The 23,031-nt window shown below is 37.1% G+C and overlaps 2 protein-coding genes across 8 annotated transcripts in view; one reads left to right on the top strand and one right to left on the bottom strand.

Annotated features, from left to right (window-relative positions):
- POLR3G (RNA polymerase III subunit G) overlaps positions 1-23,031 on the top strand; it is a 70,195-nt gene that overhangs the window by 36,293 nt on the left and 10,871 nt on the right. For 5 of the 7 annotated variants that reach the window (XM_032846680.1, XM_032846672.1, XM_032846667.1 and 2 more), the window contains exons 6-7: positions 818-964; positions 6,287-8,601. In XM_032846680.1, coding sequence (XP_032702571.1) covers positions 818-964; positions 6,287-6,373 — 234 coding nt within the window. In that variant the 3' untranslated portion in view covers positions 6,374-8,601. Of the gene's footprint in view, positions 1-817; positions 965-6,286; positions 8,602-23,031 lie in introns of those variants that run through there. The other 2 variants (XM_032846689.1, XM_032846653.1) reach the window with 2 other exon arrangements.
- Positions 11,277-22,759, bottom strand: LYSMD3 (LysM domain containing 3). The gene is made up of 3 exons (XM_032846627.1): positions 22,432-22,759; positions 19,120-19,382; positions 11,277-13,332 (listed from the first exon to the last, which is right to left on the bottom strand). Exons 2-3 carry the CDS (start codon positions 19,372-19,374, stop codon positions 12,670-12,672), a joined length of 918 nt encoding a protein of 305 aa, XP_032702518.1. The 5' UTR covers positions 19,375-19,382; positions 22,432-22,759; the 3' UTR covers positions 11,277-12,669.

Genomic DNA, 23,031 nt, shown 5'->3' with positions numbered 1-23,031 from the left:
CAGCTATAGAAATTCATGTTCTGTTTATTGTTTAAGAACAACATATCTTAGCTAAAGTGATCCTGTGCTTTAATTATGAGTACTAACATAGGGTCACCTGACTGGCTCAGTTGGTAGAGCATGCGACTCTTGATGTCAGGGTGGTGAGTTCAAATCATGTTGGGCATAGTGCTTACTTTTTAAATAATTACATATATACATATACACATACAATGTAGACATTTTTGAAAGGTTGCCATTACATTCTCTTTTCTCCTTTTATGTTGGAAAGATAACAAAATAGCCTTCTGAAAGTTTCTCTCTATGAACTCAATCAATTCAGTGTGTTAGAAGGAGGTAAGGGCGCCTGGGTGGCTCAGTGGGTTAAGCCTCTGCTTTTGGCTCAGGTCATGATCTCAGAGTCCTGGGATCGAGGCCCGCATCAGGCTCTCTGCTGGGCAGGGAGCCTACTTCCCCCTGCCCCTCTCTGCCTGCCTCTCTGCCTACTTGTGACCTCTCTCTCTCTGTCAAATAAATAAATAAAATCTTAAAAAAAAAAAAGGGGGAGGTAAGACAGAAATCGTGAAAATAAAGCATTGTGCTTAGAGTTGATACTGAGCCATCCCTGAGACCCACTTATGAAGTTAGAAACTCAATGAAAACACTAGTATAATGACAGGACAGAGAGTTCTTCCTTTGTTGAGTGAACTCACAGTTTCCTAGGTAGTGGCCTGGAGGATTAGAATAAGGTGATGGGTAACTGTGTTTTCTTAAAGCTGAGCAGGGAGGTCAAAGTCTAGTGGGTTCCACTTAAACTAATGAAGTTCCTTTATACCAGGAACTGGAAAAGAGAGGTGATGGTGAAAAATCAGATGAGGAAAACGAAGAGAAAGAAGGCGGCAAAGAGAAGAGTAAAGAAGGCGATGAGGAGGACGATGATGACGCCGCAGAACAAGAGGAGTATGATGAAGAAGAGCAAGAAGAGGTAAACTTAGGAACTTTATTAAGGGTTCTCTACTGAGGAGTCAGATATGTGCTATATAGTCAAAATAACAAACCAGAACCAAGTCAGTGGGAATGAGGGGTATGTCATCATCACTGGTATCAGTTCCTTAGTATCAAGAGAATGACTTTAACATTGAAATCAAGATACCAAACTGAATCTGGGAGGTAAGAGGAACTTGACAGGCAACTTTGTAAGTGGGAGGCTACAAGTGAAGCAAATCGATCAGATTAGTTGAAGGTTTATCTACATAAAATTTTAAATCTGCCATTACTGTAATTAAGGACTTAGTCATTTAGGGTCTGAAGAGGAAACCCCTGCCATACCATCGCATTTCAAACCCCGAAGTGCATGTGGACCCTGGCAGAGAAGAGGTATGATCTAACCTCCAGTATCTGAGTTACAACTTAGTGGTTTGGATTTGGGATTTCTAACTTCTAGAAACATGGTGCATTTCAAAATAAACTAGAGCCAATCAGGGTGCTTTTTAGTAGGGTAACTTTGTTGGCCACAGCCTCTTTGGGACTTAGTACGTACCTCATGAAGTAACCCTAAGCTGGGAGTTTCTTCTCCATGGCACTGAACTTTGTCTTCACTCCATTTCAGCTTCCCACATGACGCTAAATCTATTCTTTATCTGAAAGTGCTATATCTCCGAAGTCTTTATTATATACTTTAATTCACTTATATTAAATTTTGGATTGTTTTGGAATTTATACTGGTGTAAAGAGAGAGGTTTGGATCCATTTTTATCTATTTCCAAATGGCTGGCCAGCTGCTAACCACATTTATTAAATAATTCGCTTTCTTCATTGATTTGCAATTCCGCTGTATCAGCTATTAGATTGCCACTTCTGCTTAGATGTATGTCTGGGACCTAGTTTTGAACCATCACTCTGCTGTTCCAGTTAATAGAAGCTTTTCATTTTTTGTTATTTCTAGGGAAGAATTTTCCTGAGTATTCTTTATTCTTTCAGATAAATTTTAAACATTTTAAAATTTAAAATATCATATTGTGTCCAACTTTCTTTGCAGATCATTCACTTTTTTATTCCTGCACTCTGATGTGATTGAGACTGCCAGACCTCTGATTCTCTATTTCCCCTTTACTCATTCCCTGTCTTAATCTCCCTCCCTAAAGGGCCTAGATCCTTGCTCACCCTTTAACTGCTTTCTTGCCATTACTGTCTTCCTGTATGCTCCCAGCACACACTTGAGATCAAGGTAACCTTCGATCAGTTCCACTGTCTCCCCTTTTCCCTCCAAACCACCTGTTGGGCTTTTCTGAGGAATGCCAGAAACTGATGCTACTAAAGCAACACTCACTAGCCCCTTTTTGCTGACTAACACGTTCTCTGTGTTTCTCTTATCATCTGTCTACAGCAATTATTTTAGGTGATCTCTCTTTTTTTTTTTAATCCCTCTCCTTGACATCTTTTCCTTTCACTCTTAGCAGATAATAACCCCTTTATACAGAGAATGAAGCTATCAAGAAGAAATTCCCTTGATTTCATGTCCTCTGCCTTCAAACTAAATGTCTTTCCTCCTCCTCCTGTTTTTTAGTGAAAGAAATAGTCTTCATTATATTTAGAGTTAATTGTCCTTCCTTTTGGGGGTCCATCATCCTATGTCCTTTCCCCTTTCATATTTTCAGTCTCTTCCTACTCATCTCTTCCATTCATGCATTAAAACATGTTCATCTCTCATGATGAAGTATGTTCCCCACATTCCCAAGTGTCCTGCTATCTTTTGGAAAGCTGTTCAGCTGGCTTCACTTGCTCGCTCCCCCACCCTCCTCTCTTTAGTTCTTTTCATCTGATTTCCACCTGTATGCTATGGAAATTATTGCCATCAAGTTCACCAATAGATAAATTTTAGTCCTGATTTCACTTTTCTGCAACATTTAACACTGCTCACAACTTCATTGTTAAAAGGCAATTATGGCATCAACTCTATGCCAGGCATTGTGCTGTGTGCCAAGACATAGGCAAACATTGTTGCTTTTCTTGGTTTGGGGGACACAACACTTCTTGTTTTTTTCCTGTTTCTGATACCTTTTCATGGTCTGTTTTGGGTTCTCTTCTTTCTAATCTTTAAATGTCAGTATTCTTCAGACTCCTTCCCCTGGATTTCCTTTTCTCTCTACAATCCCTATCCAAAATTTTAGTTGCCCTATAAATACCTATTAGTCCTTATTTTTTTTTTCATTCACTGTGCACTAATTGTATGCTATACATATGCTTGGAATTGTACTAGGCAAGGGGAATATCAACTATCAAAATCAAATATCAAATCAATATCAAATATCAATATCAAAATACAGTTCTCTCATCAAGGATATTGGTGTAGTGGGGAGACACACAAGAGAGGAGACAGTTATAATACACTGAATAATACTATGGTGTGATACAGTATAGGATGCCATAAGGGTACATAAGAGGGGCACCAAACTCCATTTTAGTGATGTGAAAAAAGGTATCTCAAAGAAGACAATCTGAAGACTTAATCAGATCAAGATGAGAAATGGACTGGAGGAGATTTGCAGATAAAGGAAAGTGGGCGGAGAAGGCTTGCCGGTAATGAGAGTGTAGCGCTAATAGTGTAATTGACCAGGTAAGTCAAAATGACTGGACTAGAGAGTTCAAGTAGGGGACTTGGAGAGACAAAGCTGAAGACAAATATTAAATACCAGGCTGAGCAATATGACTTTATCCTGAGTGCTGTGGGTACCCTTTGAAGGGTTAAAGCAGTGGGGTAGTTTTATCGTATCTGTATTTTAGAAAGCTCAGTTGCTTGGATTGAAAGGAACTGTGGTTAAATCATGCGTGAAAGCTTGTTGCTATGAACCAGTGGTGATTTTGCCCTCCAAGATATAGTTGGTAATATCTGAAGACATTTTTGGTATCACAACTGGTCTTGGAGATCGTGGCATGCTATTATCTTTGAGTGAGTAGCGTCCTGTTTCCTAGAAAAGACTAGCTTTTGGAATGCTCTCTTTATAAAGTCTGCTTGAGGTGAACTCTGTTGAAATTAAGATCATCCCTAATAATAGCAAACATCAGGATTCTAGTAATTCCAGAATTCTGTGTTAGGCCTTAGCAAAGTACTAAACACAGTTTACATAAATACATTTCATTAAAAAAAAAATAACTTTCCACTTTAGTAGAGAAAGGATACATGTTTTGAATATGAGTCTGGGTGAGGGATGAAGAGGGGAGCTCAGTTAAAGACTTTCTAGACTTAAAGTCTTACTCTTGGCGCTTTTTAGCAGTTAATTAATGAAAAATTCATGTTAATTAACTTGACATATTGATGGTTTGATAAGCATTGTTTTTGAAGAGTAAATGGAGCAAATTATCTAGGTAACACCTCTGTCAAATTAAAGAAACGCAGACCTTTTCTTTCTTCAGTCTTTTGAATATTGTAATTAAAGGAAAAAGCAAGGGTTCAAATGAAAGCCAAGGACCACTTAAGCCATCAGTTTCAACAAGTTCTCACTTTGTACCTGTTTGATTATTAACATCACAAAATTACCTAAGGTAAATCACTGAATGTACTTGGAAGTGTTCATGTCTAAAGCAAAAGTTGCATATGCTTGACTTTGGAATAGTGAAGTATCCCTTCCAACTCATTTACAAAGTGGTCTCATTTGAACTCTCGACCATGCACCCCTCCCCTGTACACTAGTCCCAAGGCTTCAGCCAGGCTTCCAGATGTTACTGGATTTCTTGGCACCAGAGAAACCAGGCCATCTTCCTGGGGATGCTATGGAAACTTACTGGATACAGAAACTTACAGTGTCAGGGAAGACAAAGTAATAAAATCTGTATCTGAATATAAGTTATCTTGCATTATTTATATAAATTTATATGTAAAAAAAAAAATCCCGCCATGCAGGTACTAAAAAAGCTGACATCCAGATGACCTTCTTTTGAGAATCGTCTCTACTTCTTACTTTATCATAACTCTTGCTATAGAGAGTGGAGATGTAGAGAATAATTTTTTGATGGTAGATTTCAATGAAGTAAAAAAATCTAGTGACAAGTAAAATAAACACCCGTGGACTTATCACCCAGCTTTAACAATCATCAATGTATAGCCATTCTTTCAACCACTCATTCATTCATCCAATCCATTCCTATCCCCTGACTTCCATTTCCCATCCACCTTGGATTGTTACAAAGCAAACCCAGGCATTGTATCATTTCATCCCATAAATATTTCAGTATGTACTAAAGAATAAGGGCCCTTTAACAACATGACAATATTATTATTATACCTAACATGATGAAATATTTCCTTAATATCATCAAATATTAAGCCAATATTCAAATTTTTTTAAAGATTTTATTTATTTGACACACAGAGATCACAAGTAGGCAGAGAGGCAGGCAGAGAGAGAAGGGGAAGCAGGCTCCCTGCTGACCAGAGAGCCCGATGCGGGGCTTGATCCCAGGACCCTGAGATCATGACCTGAGCCAAAGACAGAGGCTTAACCCACTGAGCCATCCAGGCGCCCCCAATATTCAAATATTTTTAATTGTCTCAAAAAAATTTATTGTTCATCCCAGTCAAAATCCAGATATATCCCATATACTGCAATTAGTTAATAACTCTCTTAAATATCTTTTAATCCATATCCAAAATGGATTTTTAAATTTTTGACAAAAAGCACAGAAATATCGGGAAACATTTACATGAATAAGAGTCTTCCCCAGTCTTGATAATTGAAATGTTCCCAGGAACTTAATTACTCTTAACCTCAAGGAAACTGAGGGGTCCTAGATGGAATATGGCATTTTCTAGGTTTCATTTGGTATCAAGCTTGCTTTTTGGCAGGAAGCAAAAATCCCTCTACTTATGCTCTGTTACACACTGTGACTGAAAACCTCAGTTCTGGTGTTTAATGAATGTTAATGTAAATTGGCTTTGTTTCTTGAGTGTCTGTACATTTGTTTGGAGTGTTTAGTGGTTTAGGTAACTAAACCATAGATCGTCCTCCTGAGGTGTAATGAATGATTCTACTCAAGTGTCATGGACATTCCTTCATTTTCTCTTAACTAGTTGGTGCCTGAAAATTGTAGGAGGTGATGGTCTTGTGGAAAGCAGCACAGGTAGATGGGAATGAAAAACCAATGTATTTTTTAAGCAGATGAAATAGCAGAGACTTTTCAAAAGCCTGCTATGTTTTCTTATTACTTGATATTTAGAAACTTAAAGGGACAGCCTACATTATATTGTTTAATAATGACCTTACTACTCACTTATTTTAATGTTTACTGAAGAATATATCATTTCACTTAGGAAAATGACTACATTAATTCATACTTTGAAGATGGAGATGATTTTGGTGCAGACAGTGACGACAACATGGATGAAGCAACCTATTAGCTTTGAAATTTCTCCAAGAATATCTTGATGATACCACTTCTGAACATTTGGACAGACTTGTTTTCTATTTCTGATAAGGAATATTATATTTTTGTTCCTCTTTTGCTGGGCAGATACTTGCTGTCAAAATACTCAGAACCACTTTGAGTTTACATACTACTTACCTTACCAATCAGTCTCTGATACTCTGACATTTCCTTCTCAACACCCCGTCATCCGTCTTATGTATTCAAGTGGATTTCTCTTCTATCACTGGGATTTCAGTGTGCCCAGAGTTTTTGCATTTTTTAATCTATGTATTCATACTTGAACAAATTACTCTTATGGAACTCGATCTGTTGTAAAACTATTACTAGTCATTATAGTGAATTTCTGTAGTCTGGAAGTTGATGTAATGATACTGCACAAAGAGCACTTTAAAAACAAAGAAACTTGAAAATAGTTTTATCTTTTACTTTTGCATGGTCTGTTCTGTGCTGCATTATGACTACAAAACCCTACTGGAGCTCTTACAATTGCATATTTTATGAGATTAGGAGTTTTGTGATCAAAAACATACAGGGAAAAATGCCACTCTGAACTTCATGAATTTCCCAGGTCACATCTTAGTCCGTACAAAAACCTGGAATGAATACTAAAAAAGTACTCGAATTTGGAGCCAACTCAATGCCATTTAACATATAATCATCTCACTGTCATTAAGTTTGATCTTTGAATAGCTGGGCTTATGAAAAATTAGATACCTAATTTTGTACTTTACAAAAGTATAGAGAAAGTTCTAGTCGTATAAATCTCACTGCAGAATGCATGTGTACAAAATCTGTGAGTTGTCATGGCCATTGTTAAATTTCACAGGACTCAGTTATCCAATTGATTTATAGAACAGTGCAGAATAAAACTCAGGTCATTTTAAAGTTAAGATTAATCTTTTTTGTTTTGATTAAAAACTGGCTCCCCTGACTTTTAATATCTTGGCAGAGTAAAATACCTAGACCCCCCAGCATCCAAAGACACACAAATGCCAAAGATTTCCAAGGGAATTAATATTATATATTTTTAAATGATTTCTTAATATTCTCTACCAAAAAGAACAAAGAAGATTATTTTTCCCTTTTGGGAAGATAGTCCCATTACCTTCTAACCTTGAGAATCAAAGCCCTAGATTCTGTTTCTACCTTTACTATAGACTCAACCTTGAAAATGAGCTTGGTTAAATTTTCTGTGCCTTAGTTTCTCCACCTGTACACTACTTCCTATAAAAATTGCTTACACACTAACTGAAATTTGCCATATGTGTTCATTCATACCTTATAGAAATGATCACTTCTTAAACTTAGTTCTCACCCTCTGAAAACTGGTAGCTTCGTTAAGTGACTGAAAACAAGCAGTTTTGAAAAACAAGCATGTTGTCCTCACAAACTATTCTATACTGATTTTCCCATCTTATGTTCTGGAGGGAAGGACTGGAGAAAATTTATGTCTTGTGCCATTTTGAAACATGACTTTCTCAGGAAAAACATCACTTTCAATTTTAATACTTCCTCAGATTATTCAAGGTGGGTGAGGACCATTGTTAGTTCAGTGTGCCCATCACATGTGAATTATTTGTTGAAATAAGCTTCTAGGAAATTTTAAACATTCTAAATGGAAAACAAAAGAAAGTCCATGTTAAAACAGCAACCTACTAGACTTAAAGTTTCTAGTTGTAATGGGCAAATAGTCACTTAGGATTGTTAAATAAAACATTGATGTTTTATTCTCTCACCTCCTTAGTACTTTAGCCAAATACCATTTAATTTATAGAAATATGATCTCAACGGTTCTGTTTACCTGCTTCAGTGTAACTCTGCAGATGACCCTGTGAATCAGTCAGATGCACTTAAGATACAGGTATTTATTTTCCTAGCTTTCAGTTTTGCCTCCAGTTTTAGTCCACAGATGGTAAGACAGCCCCTTTGGGCAGGGATTTGCTTCAGGAGCCCCCAGCCATCTGCCTTAAGTGCACTGTCTTCCTCTTTTTATAAGTTGAAAGTAGACTAACTATGAGGACAGGGAGTATTTGCAGGTTGCTTTACCAGCATGGATCTTGTCCTTCTGGCTTAAAATCTGAGACTGTGAAGTTAGTTATTCCGTAAGAAGATAAACTTCAATGCAGAGGTAGCCTCCTGTATATAAAAAAGTACTTGTTGGTGAAGTGTCTTTAAAATTGCTGTATTAGGGGCGCCTGGGTGGCTCAGTGGGTTAAAGCCTCTGCCTTCGGCTCAGGTCATGATCCCAGGGTCCTGGGATCGAGCCCCGCATTGGGGTCTCTGCTCGGCGGGGAGCCTGCTTCCTCCTCTCTCTCTGCCTGCCTCTCTGCCTACTTGTGATCTCTGTCAAATAAATAAAATCTTAAAAAAAAAAAATTGCTGTATTAATAGGCCAAATGGTTTTGTTGCTATAATGCTTATTTTCCTGTTTACATATTAAATTCTTACAAAACAATTTTGTGTCCTTTTGTTTTATATAAACATGGTTTATTTTGAACCTACTTAAATATATGAGAAAACAGATTTGTTAATACAGATTTTATGTAGTGAAATAACTATTTATTGAGCAAGTATGACATAAACCCACAAAAGAAAACTCTAGGTGATTAAAATCATGTTAACAAATGAAGAGATTTGGCAGATAGTGTAGTATTAGTGTGACCACTGCTATCATGGACTGACAATGGATACAAGAGAATACTAAGAAATTTGGAAGATTTTGTTAACCTTTCTACCCCCACCACATTCAAATGTAAAGTGTCAATGGCTTTGCCTTAATATACTTAAAGGCTCTGGAGTTAGTAAAAACTTTTTATTAAAAAGTGAGCTTAAATACAATTTTAAGGGGAAAAAAAGAATTACATCACAAATTCCTCCATTAAATAAATAAAAACTTCAAACAGCTTTTTCAGTTCTTTTTGCTACTGGTAATTTTGAAAAATATCATTGAAGTGGAAAGGTTGTTTCGTGATAAAATTTACATTTAGATCATGGTGCTAAACATGTGACCCACAGCTTGCTAAGCAGCAGTGGACCATGCCTGTTAAAGTCTTCTTCCCTGTTACCGAAGTACATCCAAAGAACACCCATCTGACATTTGTTTTCATTTATGTCTTATAAATAACCCAGTGGATTTTATTTCTGTATAACAAGGGGGAAATATGAATTGGTAAACCTTTGGCAATTCTATCTACCTTACACAGTATGTCTACATCAAAGAGTTTGATAGAAGAGGAGAAAACATTTGTTTTTTATTCAATTAAATTCACCAGCTTCCATTTTAGACTGAATAATAAAATAGAAACTTTATTACATTTTGCATATCTTTTAAAATATGAAAAATAAGGGCAAAAAGTTTTAAAAACCAGTTTTACAGATGTTCATGCTAACAATGTTCTACAATTCCATTTTGCCTTTGTATAAAATACATTATACAAAAGATTTATAGTATCTGCATACATAAAAAGAATTAAATAAAGCATTCAGATAGTTCTCTGATCTAACAGTGCAATATGCACATACGTGGAAGAAAAATACTGATTTCCTGAGCAATGCTGTTGTAATTCAAAATAAGAATGCCACCAATCATAATGCACCTGTTAAATACAGACTTCTAAAAACCCCATGTTTACCCTGTAACGCTCTGACTGGATCTTTGCTTCATGATACTTCTGAAACATCCTTCATGTTCTCAAGTAGGTAATTTTAGAAATAGATACCTTAAGAAGAACTAATTTAGTAAGTAGTGGTTCATTTAGGAATGCTTGCTGAACAAGCAAGCAGAGTCCAGAAAAAGAAAAGCTTTAAAAAACACAAAAAGTCTTTCGGAAAAGTTCATTTAACATTAGTCTTCTTTCTAATTATAATATGGTCATCAGACTTTGTATAATCCATTTTAACCTATCTTTTGAAGAGGTGAATCCCATAATTTTCTAGTAGAATGGCAGAAATTTAAATGGCATTCAATAGTTCAAAACAAGTTAACCATTTGTAGCCAGCCTTAAAAAAAAAAAATCTGCCCTAAAAATAGCAGATTTTTCTTCACTTAGAACTCCCAAGTTTTTAAGTGAACCAAATGCAATGATTCACAATTGTTAGCATATATATAACATATGTACCTTCTAATGTAAAGCATCCAAGTAAATTCAAATAAGGATTTCAACACAATTTAAATCCATAATATCAAGTAACTCATTAAGTTTTACAAAGTAATTATTTGCTACAAATTTTGATGTATATTAGTACTTTTTAAAAGGTAAAATTATTCTAGATCTATTAAATGCTTAGGAAAAATTTTTTAATGACCATTAAAGATTAGAATCTAAAATCCTATATATATATGACATATATAGAATTATATAGGATTCAAATATATAGAAAAAGGAAACTGCCTGATTGTGTCATAAGGATAGATTTCCTTCGTGAAACAGGACCCACTGCAAGACAAAATGGTTTTTAATCAAGTACATAGTATACTTCACTACTTTAATAAAGTTACTTATTTTGGAAATCAGATCTATCACAATTTCAAACTAGCACTAGCAAAAAGGAATCACTGACTCTGTAATTATATCAATTTGATGTAAACAAAGTTCTTCATTCTACCCTAAAATAATCCAATCCATTTTTCTTCCCTAAAACTTGATTTTTCAGCAAGCGTAATAAATACAATGTAAACTGACCAAGTTAACACTGAACATAGATCATACACTTTTTTTTTCAAGATGCCAAGGCACATTAAAACAATTTTTAAAATTCCAAACTAAAAGTTATTCAACAAATGATTTTGCTATAACTTCCATATTAACACTTTCTAATAATTGTCTAAGGCCCTCTAATACATGCAAGGGCTTTAATGCTTGACTTCTTTGTCCTTTTTTTTTTTTTTATGATACTTTGCTCCTGAAAGTAATGAAACTTCATTTACCATATGTACTTATTCACCCCTCTTTTTTTTAAATCAGTATTGGAGTTGGAAATATAAAATGACCAGTTAAAACCTGAAACATTAAAAATTAGGAAATAATGCCCAGAAAATGAGGTGGTGTTATATAATTTAAGGTACACACTTTATTATACACAAAACAGGCAATCCAGACTCCACCAAACTTTCTTCTAATGAATCATTTGGTTACATTTTTAAAATACATACTTGAAGAAATTAAATGATGGAAATCAGTATGCAAATGATCCTTACTTAGCCAGACTATGTCTGATCCCCACCAAATCTTACAAAGTAGCACTATCAAGCCCTTTCAACTGATCCACACACCTGTGGCCTCTGTTTCCCCAATCTGATGCTATGTTCAGAGGGAAAAAATGGTCTAAGTTGGACATTTCCTCTTTGAAAAATGTAGGTTAATGGATCAATAAATAATTTGTCTGTTATTGTTAATGCAAAAGATCTCTTGCACCTTTGCTTTTGCTTAATGAACCCTTTCTCCAACAGACCAGAGGCAGCCAGTAAAAATCTGTTTTAACCCTATGAAGTTTTCCTTGATAGTGAAGATGGAGATGAATTTATACGGCCTATGAATCCCACTGGACCATCAGAAATAATCCTTAATTTTAATTCTAAAACTTGTATTAGCTTACATAAAGTAATATTATAAGGCATTAAATGTAATTAAGGCATGTTACTGCATATAACACAGCAACAACTTATCACAGTATGTAAGGATTTATTTCCTAAATAATGCTAACTCATATAACACTTTTCATTAAAGAATTACAAAAGTGCTTTCAAATAACAGAAGCAATTATAATCACAGAAGCAGAGGCAGAGAGCTTTAAGAGACAAAGATTACTTTTAGGTCTTGACCTAATCCAGTGTTCTAGTGACCAAATGGCAACTTCCTAACTGCAAAACATTATTCTGGGGCGCTTATAAATTTTATTTTGCTTAATATATTTAATATTAATAACTTTAAACCAAAAAATAATTTGAAAAATAAAATTTAAACATAACCAGGCTTGAATAAGAAAAATGATGCATTTTCCGAGTTAAGAACTTCTAGACCCATATTTAAATTCATTTTTGCTTTAAGCATTAATACAACAGATATAGATTTACAGCTTTCAATATCAACAACTAGCAAGTGTAGGAATTCATACTCAATCTACTTGTAACTGGCTTCAAAAAAAGGGTGAAAAACAAAAGCATCTTCAATCTCCCTAACTTCTGCCTTTAAAGTGGTTATTGAATATAACTGATTCACCACATGCCAGATATACATGATCATTAACACTGCAATTATGAGCCAACTGCTATGTTTTGTGCTGAGCAGCAGGTGACTGAGAATCTTGACGATATAGTTTATGATCATGTTGGCCAAAGGGTATTCTTTTAGTTGGACCAATTCCATTTTCTACTTCTCTCTGTTGTGATGGGGGTGTCACTCCTGAATGCAAATGTGAAGAATCCACTGTTGAATGGTGACTAACATCCACTTTAGCTAAAATTTCATAATACAGCAAATAAAATACTGGCGTTATTATACCTACTATCAACATTATCACTACAGCTGTCCACCACCCTATTCCCCAGTCCGCTCCGTAATAAGGATCCTTATGTTGAGTGTTTTTGTTATCAGGTTCAAAACGTATTTGTTGTGCTGTTAAAGCAGATACTACCTCATTAAGGTTCTCTCTTTTGGTGTCTGTACATTTTACTATTTGTTCTATGTCTCGATCTACTTCTTTTAAAAAGTTATCAGCTGACTCAGTGGAAGAAAGAGAATCATTAGCTAGCAAAATTTCCTGTTGTTCTGGAACATACTGAACAGACGAAGGACGTAAAGCCTGTCTTCCTTTTGGAGGATAAAGTGTCTCAGTCAATGAACTAAACTTTTTAACTGGGATTTTAATAGACCTAAGGGCAAAAAAGTCTTGGTCGCTGATGAGATTGTTAACCCTCTTGATATCCGCTACCTGTTAAGAAACAAAAAAAAAAAGCAACATTCATCTGAATTCTCCATCAAAATAGAGGTAACAATAGTCATTCATCCCAGTTACTTTTAGAAGGGAAAAAAGAAACTGGAGCTTAATTATTAGCAGTATTAAGTTATCACACCCAGATTTTATTTTGTGGTTAACAGTTCTACATCACTTTTGATCTACCAGTCTTGGGAAATCACTAATTACTTCTTACTATCACCCATGTATTATTAACACTAATCCTACGTATTTAAGTAGATTCTGGGATTCTTTGATATTTCTCTTTGTACATGATGCACAAATATCACACTTTCTATTGTTTGTAAACAATTTGGGAAGGAACAATTACAAATATTTATGTTCTTTCTTCCAGTCTAGCAATTAAAGTGTAGGCAAATGTCAACTTACCCAACTAAAATTACCGGATTTTATCAAAACTCAGATGCCATCCACTCTAAGATGTGTCATTATTTTATATATTGGGGGGGGGCCTAAAACACCAAATATTGAGGATCCCACCATTCTAATTTCAAAGATGTTAAAATGTGTGAAAAAACATGCACCTTAGAATTGATAACATAATTTATCTCCCTCATTTGTCTTCTGGTGACATTTTTCCCAAACTTCTCAGTGTTCATGCATTGTCAACTACCCCCAAGATCGGTCATTATTTATAAGCTTTCCCTATATATTATATGGTTCTCACCTTATCTGTATATCCTATCCACCTGCCACTGTCAAGAGGGAGAGCATGGGATAGGCTCTCCCACCACCTTTAAGTAATCAGTCCCATTCATGACTTCCATCAATGCTTTAACCTAAGCTCTGATCATTTATCACCTGATTGATGTCGGAGAGGCAAAATGAGTCTAGGATAAAACTTTTCTGGCTTGGCCAACTCAATGGTTAATGATGCCATTTACTAAGATATGGAACACTCTAGAGGGAGAACGAAAATAAACACAGATTTTATACACGTTGACTTTGAAGTGACTGAAATATCTAAGTGGAAGGCATCCAATAGGCAGTTAATAGATATGTCTGAAATCTGGAAGAATGATCTCAAAATATAGATTCATGGATTACCAGCAAAAACGGTAATTGAAGTCACAAGAGTAGACAGATTCACTAAAAAAGACTGGAAGAAAAAGGTAACACATGAAAGATCTCTTGAGAAATGCCAACGTTTGAGGGATATATTGAGTAAGAGAAATCTACAAAAGAGATTAAGAAAGAGTGGCTAAGGTGTCTGGCTGGTTTAATCAGGAAAGCGTGCGACTCTTCATCTCGGGGTTGAGTTCAAGCCCCATGTTGGGTAGAGAGATTACATTTTTTTAAATTTTTAAAGAAGATTTTATTTATTTATTTGACAGAGAAAGAGAGACACAGCAAAGAGCGGGAACACAGGCAGGGGGGAGTAGGAGAGGGAGAAGTAGGCTCCCCACTGAGCAGAGAGCCCGATGTGGGGCTCAATCCTGGGATCCTGGGATCATGACCTGAGCCAAAGGCAGAATCCCAACAACTGAGCCACCCAGGTGCCCCCGGAAATTACTTTTAAATAAAATTAAAAAAAAAAAAAAAAAAAGAGGGGCACCTGGGTGGCTCAGTGGGTTAAAGCCTCTGCCTTCAGCTCAGGTCATGATCCCGGGGTCCTGGGATGGAGCTCCACATTGGGTTCTCTGCTCAGCAGAGAGCCTGCTTCCTCTTCTCTCTCTGCCTGCCTCTCTGCCTCCTTGTGATCTCTGTCAAATAATCTTTAAAAAAAATTTTTTTTAAAATAAAAATAAAAATAAAAGAAAAAGAAGAAAGAGTGGCCAAGAAAGCAATATATAATGGTGATTAAAAGTATGGACTGTCTGGGTTTGAAGGACAGTTCTGACGACTTTCTAGCTTTTTGATATGAGACAAGTTGTTTAACCTCTCTGCAATTCAATTTCCACATATGTAAAATGACAGTAGTTAACACTACCTACCATATAGGGTTTTGTAAAGATTAATTAAAACACATGAACATTTAGAATAGCAATACACAGTGTGTTATAACAGCTATAACATTTAATAGTTATATTTAATATATTTAGTATAATTAAATATCACTAGCAGAAAAATCAGAAAGATGCAAAATCAAGGAAGTCAAACAAAGAGGGTATTTAGAAGGGAATGTGAACTGATCAACTGCAGATTCCCGATCAAGTCCACTGAAGAATAAGAATTCCTGGAAAAATCAATTCCCTGGAAGCGTACGTGTGGGAGGAGAACAGAGAGGACTAGGAGTAATAGATGAGACAGTAAAGAAAAAGGATGCTTTCAAATTTTACAACCTCAAGACTGTGTTTTTCTTAAAGCAAATGAAGATTCATTGACAAACCCGAGTCTGACCCTATTCTCTTTAAATGTTCATTTGTTTGGTACTGTCTATTCTAACTAATAACTACTCCATACTCTTTCTGAACCAGGCTTCCAAGGTTTAGTAGTCTACCTAGGCTCTCACTCTAAATATCCCTATATTTTCTTTTATACTAACTTTCTTGATAGCATTAGGATTCCAACCTTGGACTTTCTGTCCTCTTGTCACTGTTTTATGACTGGCATATTTTTAGTAATTTTTAAAACTATTTATAAGAGGAATACAGCACTAAGTACTCAATTTTTTAAGTGATAAATCCTTTGTAAGGTTCATCCTTTTTTGCTGGTTTAACTCCTGGTGAAACGGAGCACTCAACTCCCTAACTCTATTATATTAGTCTTCCCCACTGTGGATAATGCCTGCCTTCCTCTAATGTTAAGCTAACCACCCTTTCATCATTCTTCATTTTAAATGAGGAATTCGGGGCACCTGGCTGGCTCCGTGGGTTAAAGCCTCTGCCTTCGGCTCAGGTCATGATCCCAGGATCCTGGGATCGAGCCCCGCATCGGGCTCTCTGCTCAGCGGGGAGACTGCTTCCCTCCCTCTCTCTGCCCACCTAAATGCCTACTTGTGATCTCTGTCTGTCAAATGAACAAATAAAATCTTTTAAAAATAATAATAATAATAAATAAATAAATAAATGAGGAATCCATTGATGCATCTTGTAGAATATGATTTTCTGTAAACTTCTCCAGTCTTACTGCACACATTTTAGTCTAAGCCCTGATCTTCCTCACTTGAATTATTCCACTAACCTCTTTATTGTTGGGTCCCCTCCAACTCACCAGTAGGTTTGCCTACCATTCTGCAGCACTCCTTAAAACTTTATAATGGTGTTCTTACTAAGTAGATCAAACTTTTCCTCCATTAGCTCAATGTGCTTCTTCCCATCAGTCTATGCCACTCATCTCTGGAACACCTATTAAAATTTCATCTGTTGTTCCCCTTGTTTTCTCCTTCCACATCACTATGGTATACCTTTCTCCTCATATACTCATATAGTCATATACTTTTTCCTTTTCACCTGATTGGAAATATGACCTACTTTTAATCATTCAGATGGCATTTCAAATTTCTCCTTTTCTAAGACAATTTATCAGGTTCATTAAAGGAAAACCCATGTCTTTCTCTAATGAAGCTACTGGACCACACTCCTCTCCACCTTGATAATTTTAGCTTTGCCCCTAATTTTTAAATCTTGATTGCTTTCTATCAACTTTCTAAAGCACATTCTGCAACTTCTCTACAAACATGTATTCACATGGTTATATACACTAAAAAATGAAGTCAGGTCTACTATGACCTAATAGTAAATAGTGTTGCCATACTTGAACAACTTGCAAAAAAAAAAATATCCAGCTCTTCTTCCCTCACCAAGAAATGCATTTTAATAAACTACATTATTAAATTTTTAAAAACTATCATATCTGTTTTGATCAACTGAAGTTCTGTAATTACTGTATTCAGAGAAAAATAACACAAAACTTCATGGTCACAGGAAATTTTTTAAAATTCAATTTAAATTTACATATATTTGTATAAATAAATTTATAAATATGTATGTTTCTGTTGCAGAGAATTACAATGGGTAACCAATAAAGGGCTTTCAAGTATAAAAATATAGAACATTATGAAAGATTGTGGGGGGAGGATAAAAATATTAATCAAGGAGAAAAAGGGATGATAAAAATTTCATGCTATTAAAAAAGTGCATATAGAGGTGCCTGGGTGGCTCAGTCAGCTGAACATCTGACTCTTGGTTTTGGCTCAGGTCATGATCTCATGGGTCATGAGACAGAGCCCCATGTCCAGCTTCGGGATCCATCCGTACTCAGCAGCAAGTGTGAAGGTTCTCCCTCTCCCTCAACCCCTCCCCCCAGTCACAAGCTCTAAAATAAATAAATCTTTTTTTCTTTTAGTGCATATAAACAATATTCTAACAGTCATATTTTTAAATATCAACATTGACAACATTCTGGAAATTATATCCTTTAAGTCATTAGGAAATATTTAAGCTCACTTTAAAATGTGCCAGGAGAGGGGCACCTGGGTGGCTCAGTGGGTTAAGCCTCTGCCTTCGGCTCAGGTCATGATCTCGGGGTCCTGGGATCGAGCCCCGCATCGGGTTCTCTGCTCGGCAGTGAGCCTGCTTCCCCCTCTCTCTGCCTGCCTCTCTGTCTACTTGTGCGCTCTCTCTCTCTCTGTCAAATAAATAAATAAATAAAATCTTTAAAAAAATAATAATAAATAAATAAAAAATAAATAAATAAAATGTGCCAGGAGATAACATGATACATACATTACAAAATTCTACTGGAAGTATGAGGACAGAAAGTTTGAAAAAATGTTCCAACAGTTTCCGGATCAGTGTATTTACATGAAAACATTACATGCTAAGGATGCAAGATGGACATAATGATACAGATATAAAAAAGGTTCAAACAGAGTTTAATATTATTAAAATTAAAAATAATACCTTTCCTTCTATTTATCAATCATACTTTTGGGAATCTATTCCACAGAAATAAAGGTACCACCATTTAATTTAAAGATATAGTTGTGATGATATTCACCACACAATTCAAAACATGGGAGAAAGTCCTGACTATGTGATAGGAGAACAGCTTAATAATTATGGCACTTCTACACTATGCAATACTATATAGCTATATAAAATAATGAGTTAGATCTGTAAGACACTGAGGGATGTCCACAATATACAAGAAAATAAAAAAGGCAACTTGAGTAATAGGCATAGTATAAACAAATTTTTATTTATTTATTAAAATTTTATCTATGCATTGAGAGAGAGAGACAGAGAGCGCACAAGCAGAGACAGAGGGAAAGGGAGAAGCAGACTCCCGATGAGCAGGAGCCCAAAGTGGGGCTCAATCCCAGGACCTGGAGATTATGACCTGAGCTGAAGGCAGATGTTCAACCATCTGAGCTACCCAAGAGCCCCTAAACCAGTTTTTAAAAGCCCAATAAACAAGGGCGATCACCCCAATCACCCCGTATGTATAGTGTTTTTATAAGCACAAAAAAGTTATGGGAAGAAACACCAAACTGTGTTATTTCAGGAAGCAGAGGCAGAGAAAAACTTTTCCTTATATATTTCTATATTCTCTTACAACTTGAATAAGGAGAAAACATAACACATATGGGTGTTTTTCAATACTGACAACAGAATCATTGATTTAGAAATACACAGAAATTCACTTAAAAGTGTAAAAAGTTAACAGCTACGAACATAAATACAGATTTCTATGGAAAGAAAGGGAAAAAGAAGATAAAAGAGTACAGAACTTGTTTCAATCTGTGCTAATGAATGAATTATTCTGGATAGCATTATGCAAAATCAAATGAGAACTTACCGTACAACAGTACTGAAGGGCTATTGCATTTAAAGTATCGCCTTCCTGTATATCTTTTGTTAAAACTATAATGTCATCAAGTCTATCTCTTGATGTACTTCTTCGGATTTTCTCTTTTCCTCTGGATCGAAGCTCATAAACTTCAGCATCCTCCTCCAACACATCACTGTCTGTACAATTTCCAAATGCATGTACTTGACCACTTGAATGAACTCCTGGAAGAGGAAAACTACGATTCTGATGTCTCCCTGCCATGTCAAAATCTGAGGAGGAAAGAAGAAAACTTTGGAATGTACCTGAGCCATTCACCCAAGTTACATGAATCTTATATTCAGGACACTTTAAAAAATTGATTTTAGGTATTTAAATATTTAGGTTGAAGTTTTACAGATGTTGAAGTGCAATTAACGTATCCGGAAGAGGTAATCCATTTTTATAAACCATATATTACAAAATATGGGGGTGATAAACGTTTTTGCAAAAGTAAATTGCTATCTTTTTAAAGTCAAAAAATGAAGCTCCACTTATTCTGAGCATGTGAATAAAATTAGGTAATACTTTTGTATCATGTATTAAAAACATATACTTTGACTCTATCAGAACTATGAATTGTACATATTTTGTATGTACAAACACAACACTTTAGTGAACCCAAATATTCGGCTTGTTCTGAATTTTAAGTGCATGTGGGATGGGAGTATCTTTTGTACTACCTCCCTCTTCCCTACCTCCCCACCTCCCTACCATAATTTCATGGCTCATATGCGTAAGTAGAAACTGAAAATGGGTGGGTATAGATGAGATTACCTAAAGAAAGTATAGCATAAGAAGGGGCTAAGACTGAGCCTTGAAGAACTGCTGTATTTGGTATTTTGAATGAAGGAAAATCAGCCTGCAAAGAAGCGAGAAAGGGATATTCACAAGAGGAAGAAACCATCAAAATACTGTGTCACAGAAAGCAAACTTAAATGGTGTCTTTTTTTTTTTTTTTAAGATTTTATTTATCAGAGAGAGAAAGCACATAAGCAGGGGGGCAACAGGCAGAGGGAGAAGTGAAAAGGAGCCCAAAGCAAAACTCGATCCCGGGACCCTGGGATCATGACCTGAACAGAAGGCACTCTACTTAACTGACTGAGCCACCTAGGTGTCCCTCAAAAGGTGCCTTAAAGAAGGACTTAGCTCAGTTGTAAATACTACAGACAAATACCAAGTGAAAAAGAGAAAACAAACATAAATTCCCAAAAGTCTGAATTTGTAATATGGATGACAAAAGACTGCGTTCTGTGTGTAGGCACATATGTACATAATATATGAACTATTTCATATCATTGAATACAACCCCTGAAAACCAGTTTTTTTGGGGGGGGGGGTGAAAACCAGTTTTTGACCCTGCTCTACAGCAACACTTGCAATGCTTTAGAAACTCAAGAGTTTTTCTAGTAGGATAACACAGCTAACTAGTAACTATATATTAAGCTGACTCTTTCACCCATCCCCACCCCCTAAGGTGCTACTATTTAATAACATGTATTGTGATTCCTAAATTCACAGCCACCAAACTAAAGAAAGCTATCCAGTTTTCATCTCTAAAGCAGTTTTGAAGTCCTGGTCACACCTATTCCTTCATGGAGTTCTAACCAAGTGACAACTCTAAGAAGTTCAAAGATTAATCTTGTTTTAATAGCATAATAAATTAAGGATGCTTTATTTTTAATTCTCAGAAAAATGAAAAAGTATCTCAGCTTCACCTAAAATAGATAATAGTTTTATTTCTACTTAATCAAGTCTTTACTATCTTGTGTTTTTAGTTTAGGAAATGTCTGTGAATTCTGTGGAGTCGTAGGCAAAATTTTATACTTACATACATTTTTCTGGGGGGAATATTTGTTTTCCTGTTCTCAGAAGGGGTCCATGTTTTAAAAAGAACCACTTAGGGACGCCTGGGTGGCTCAGTGGGTTAAAGCCTCTGCCTTGGCTCAGGTCATGATCCCAGGATGCTGGGATCAGCCTCGCATCATCAGCCCCGCATCATCCAGCTCTCTGCTCAGCAGGGAGCCTGCTTACAACTCTCTCTGCCTGCCTCTCTGCCTACTTGTGATCTCTGTCTGTCAAATAAATAAATAAAATCTTGAAAAAAAAACCACTTAAAATTAACAGCAATTTACATGTGGCTATACGGACCCATTTAGACATTTCCCCACTAATAATTTGTTCTTAGAATCCCAAACTGGCTTAGAACAGCTCTAATTCACTGAGCAATGCCCAAAGCCATTTCACATATTTCTATCAAACCTTCTCCATGGTACAATGCTAAATAATAGTTAAAGACTAGAACTTCATCTCACTATCTTTTCACTCTCTTGTGTAATGAAATGAAGGCAGCAGAAAACCACAAACTAGATACTGTTTTTGAATAATCAAGAATTGGTTGCGCCTCCAGTCCAAGTGGAAAGCTACACTCTGGCCCAAGCAGATAATTATCTAAGTCAACCATACAGTTTAGAAAGTACACTGTATTCAAGTCATCTGGCTCAATTTTCTTCAACCTGTCTTAATTATTAGAGTAGGAAAAAAGCAAGAATCCCCTCTTAAGAACACTGAAAAAAACTCTGCATGCTATCTAGATTACAAAAAGTCCCAAAAGTTACGAATGGACACGTTGTTAAGGCTCACTCAGTAACTGAAAATGGTTTCCCAAACACCTTAATTTGTAGTAATTATTGTTCGGTGTTTGGCTGTGCCTTTCCTGAAGCAGAGAGCAATAAAAGGGCCATAGGGCACAAGCTAGTTCAGCACTGCGATAGCATCACAGCGACTGTATCCGCCAGGGCCAATTCAGTTTTTAAAACTTAAGTTCCCTCCCTCTCCATTCCACACACCCAGGGTTTTTTTGTTCTTGTTCTTTTTATTATTTCCCTGTTTATTCCCTGCAATGATCTCGGATTTTTATATTACACCATCACACTTAGACGGTGCGGACAAGAAGCCGTCAACATTTATTCAACAAAACAGTAAGTGGGGAAAATACAGTGCTTAGGTTGTAAATGCGTTGATCTGGGCATCTGGCAGGTAGGAGTCCTTCCTCTGAGCCTCAGTTCCCCAAGAGTGTAACGAGGGGCTTCAGTGGGTTGGTCGCGAAGGTCTCCCCTGCCTCGGGGTCTCGTCCATGCAGGCGGGGATCCGAACCCTGCCCGGCCGCCCCGCCTACACCTGCGGCCGAGGACTCCCCGCCATCTCCAGCGAGGGCGCAGCCGGGGCCCGATCCCACAGGTCAGGACCAGGACACCTCCCATCTCTCGCCGCCATCTTTACCTGTTCTGTTAGCAGCGGGGACACAACAAGGAGCCGGCTGCCAGGTCCGCCGCCACGGCTCCTGTCCCGGGAAAATTCATGACCAACCCTCCGTTTTGGGTTGCCCCTGTCTTCTGCCGCCACTGCCGCCAACGTCTCCGCCTTCCGGGCCGTGCGCCGCCGCCACGTCCGCAAACCTGCGGTGCGTCATCGCGTCAAGTGGGCGGAGGTGGGAAGGAGTGGGGGAGGAGGAGGAGAGCGGAGGTAGGAAGGGGCGGGGAAGGAGGCAGAGGGCGGGGACTCGAGGTGAAGACCAGACCCAGGAGCTTTCCAACCACTGGCCCACGCCGGGCGCGCAGGCGCAGGCATGCCGTCAGGGCCCGGTGGCGGGGATCCGAGTTCCAGACCCGCCCCTGTCTCCTCCCCTTCTGCCCCGCCCCTTCACCCAAGGAGGACTAGCTCCCAAGGCGAAGGCTGGGGGCTGACCCCGCGCTCCAGAGCGCCTGGCCGGCTTCTCCTTTGTCCCTCGTCCACAGAGTGCTGGCAGACTGTGTAGAAAATACGCGGCGGTGGGGTTTCAGGACGAGCGAGGTTCTTAAGGATTTGGCGGGGGCCGTTGTA

The sequence above is a fragment of the Lontra canadensis genome, unplaced genomic scaffold (genome assembly GCF_010015895.1).
Source record: "Lontra canadensis isolate GAN:19392208 unplaced genomic scaffold, GSC_riverotter_1.0 scaffold4, whole genome shotgun sequence".
NCBI lineage: Eukaryota > Metazoa > Chordata > Mammalia > Carnivora > Mustelidae > Lontra > Lontra canadensis.
The sequence above is the reverse complement of the archived record's forward strand: the minus strand, read 5'-3'. Positions and strand labels throughout refer to the sequence as shown.

What these genes read in the sequence shown, in the direction of transcription:
- LYSMD3 (XM_032846627.1), bottom strand. Translation starts at nt 19,374, where the DNA reads ATGGCAGGGAGACATCAGAATCGTAGTTTTCCTCTTCCAGGAGTTCAT. An exon ending in CCCTTCAGTACTGTTGTACG is followed by an intron (nt 13,333 to 19,119) that starts GTAAGTTCTCAT and finishes GTTTCTTAACAG; the next exon opens with GTAGCGGATATCAAGAGGGT.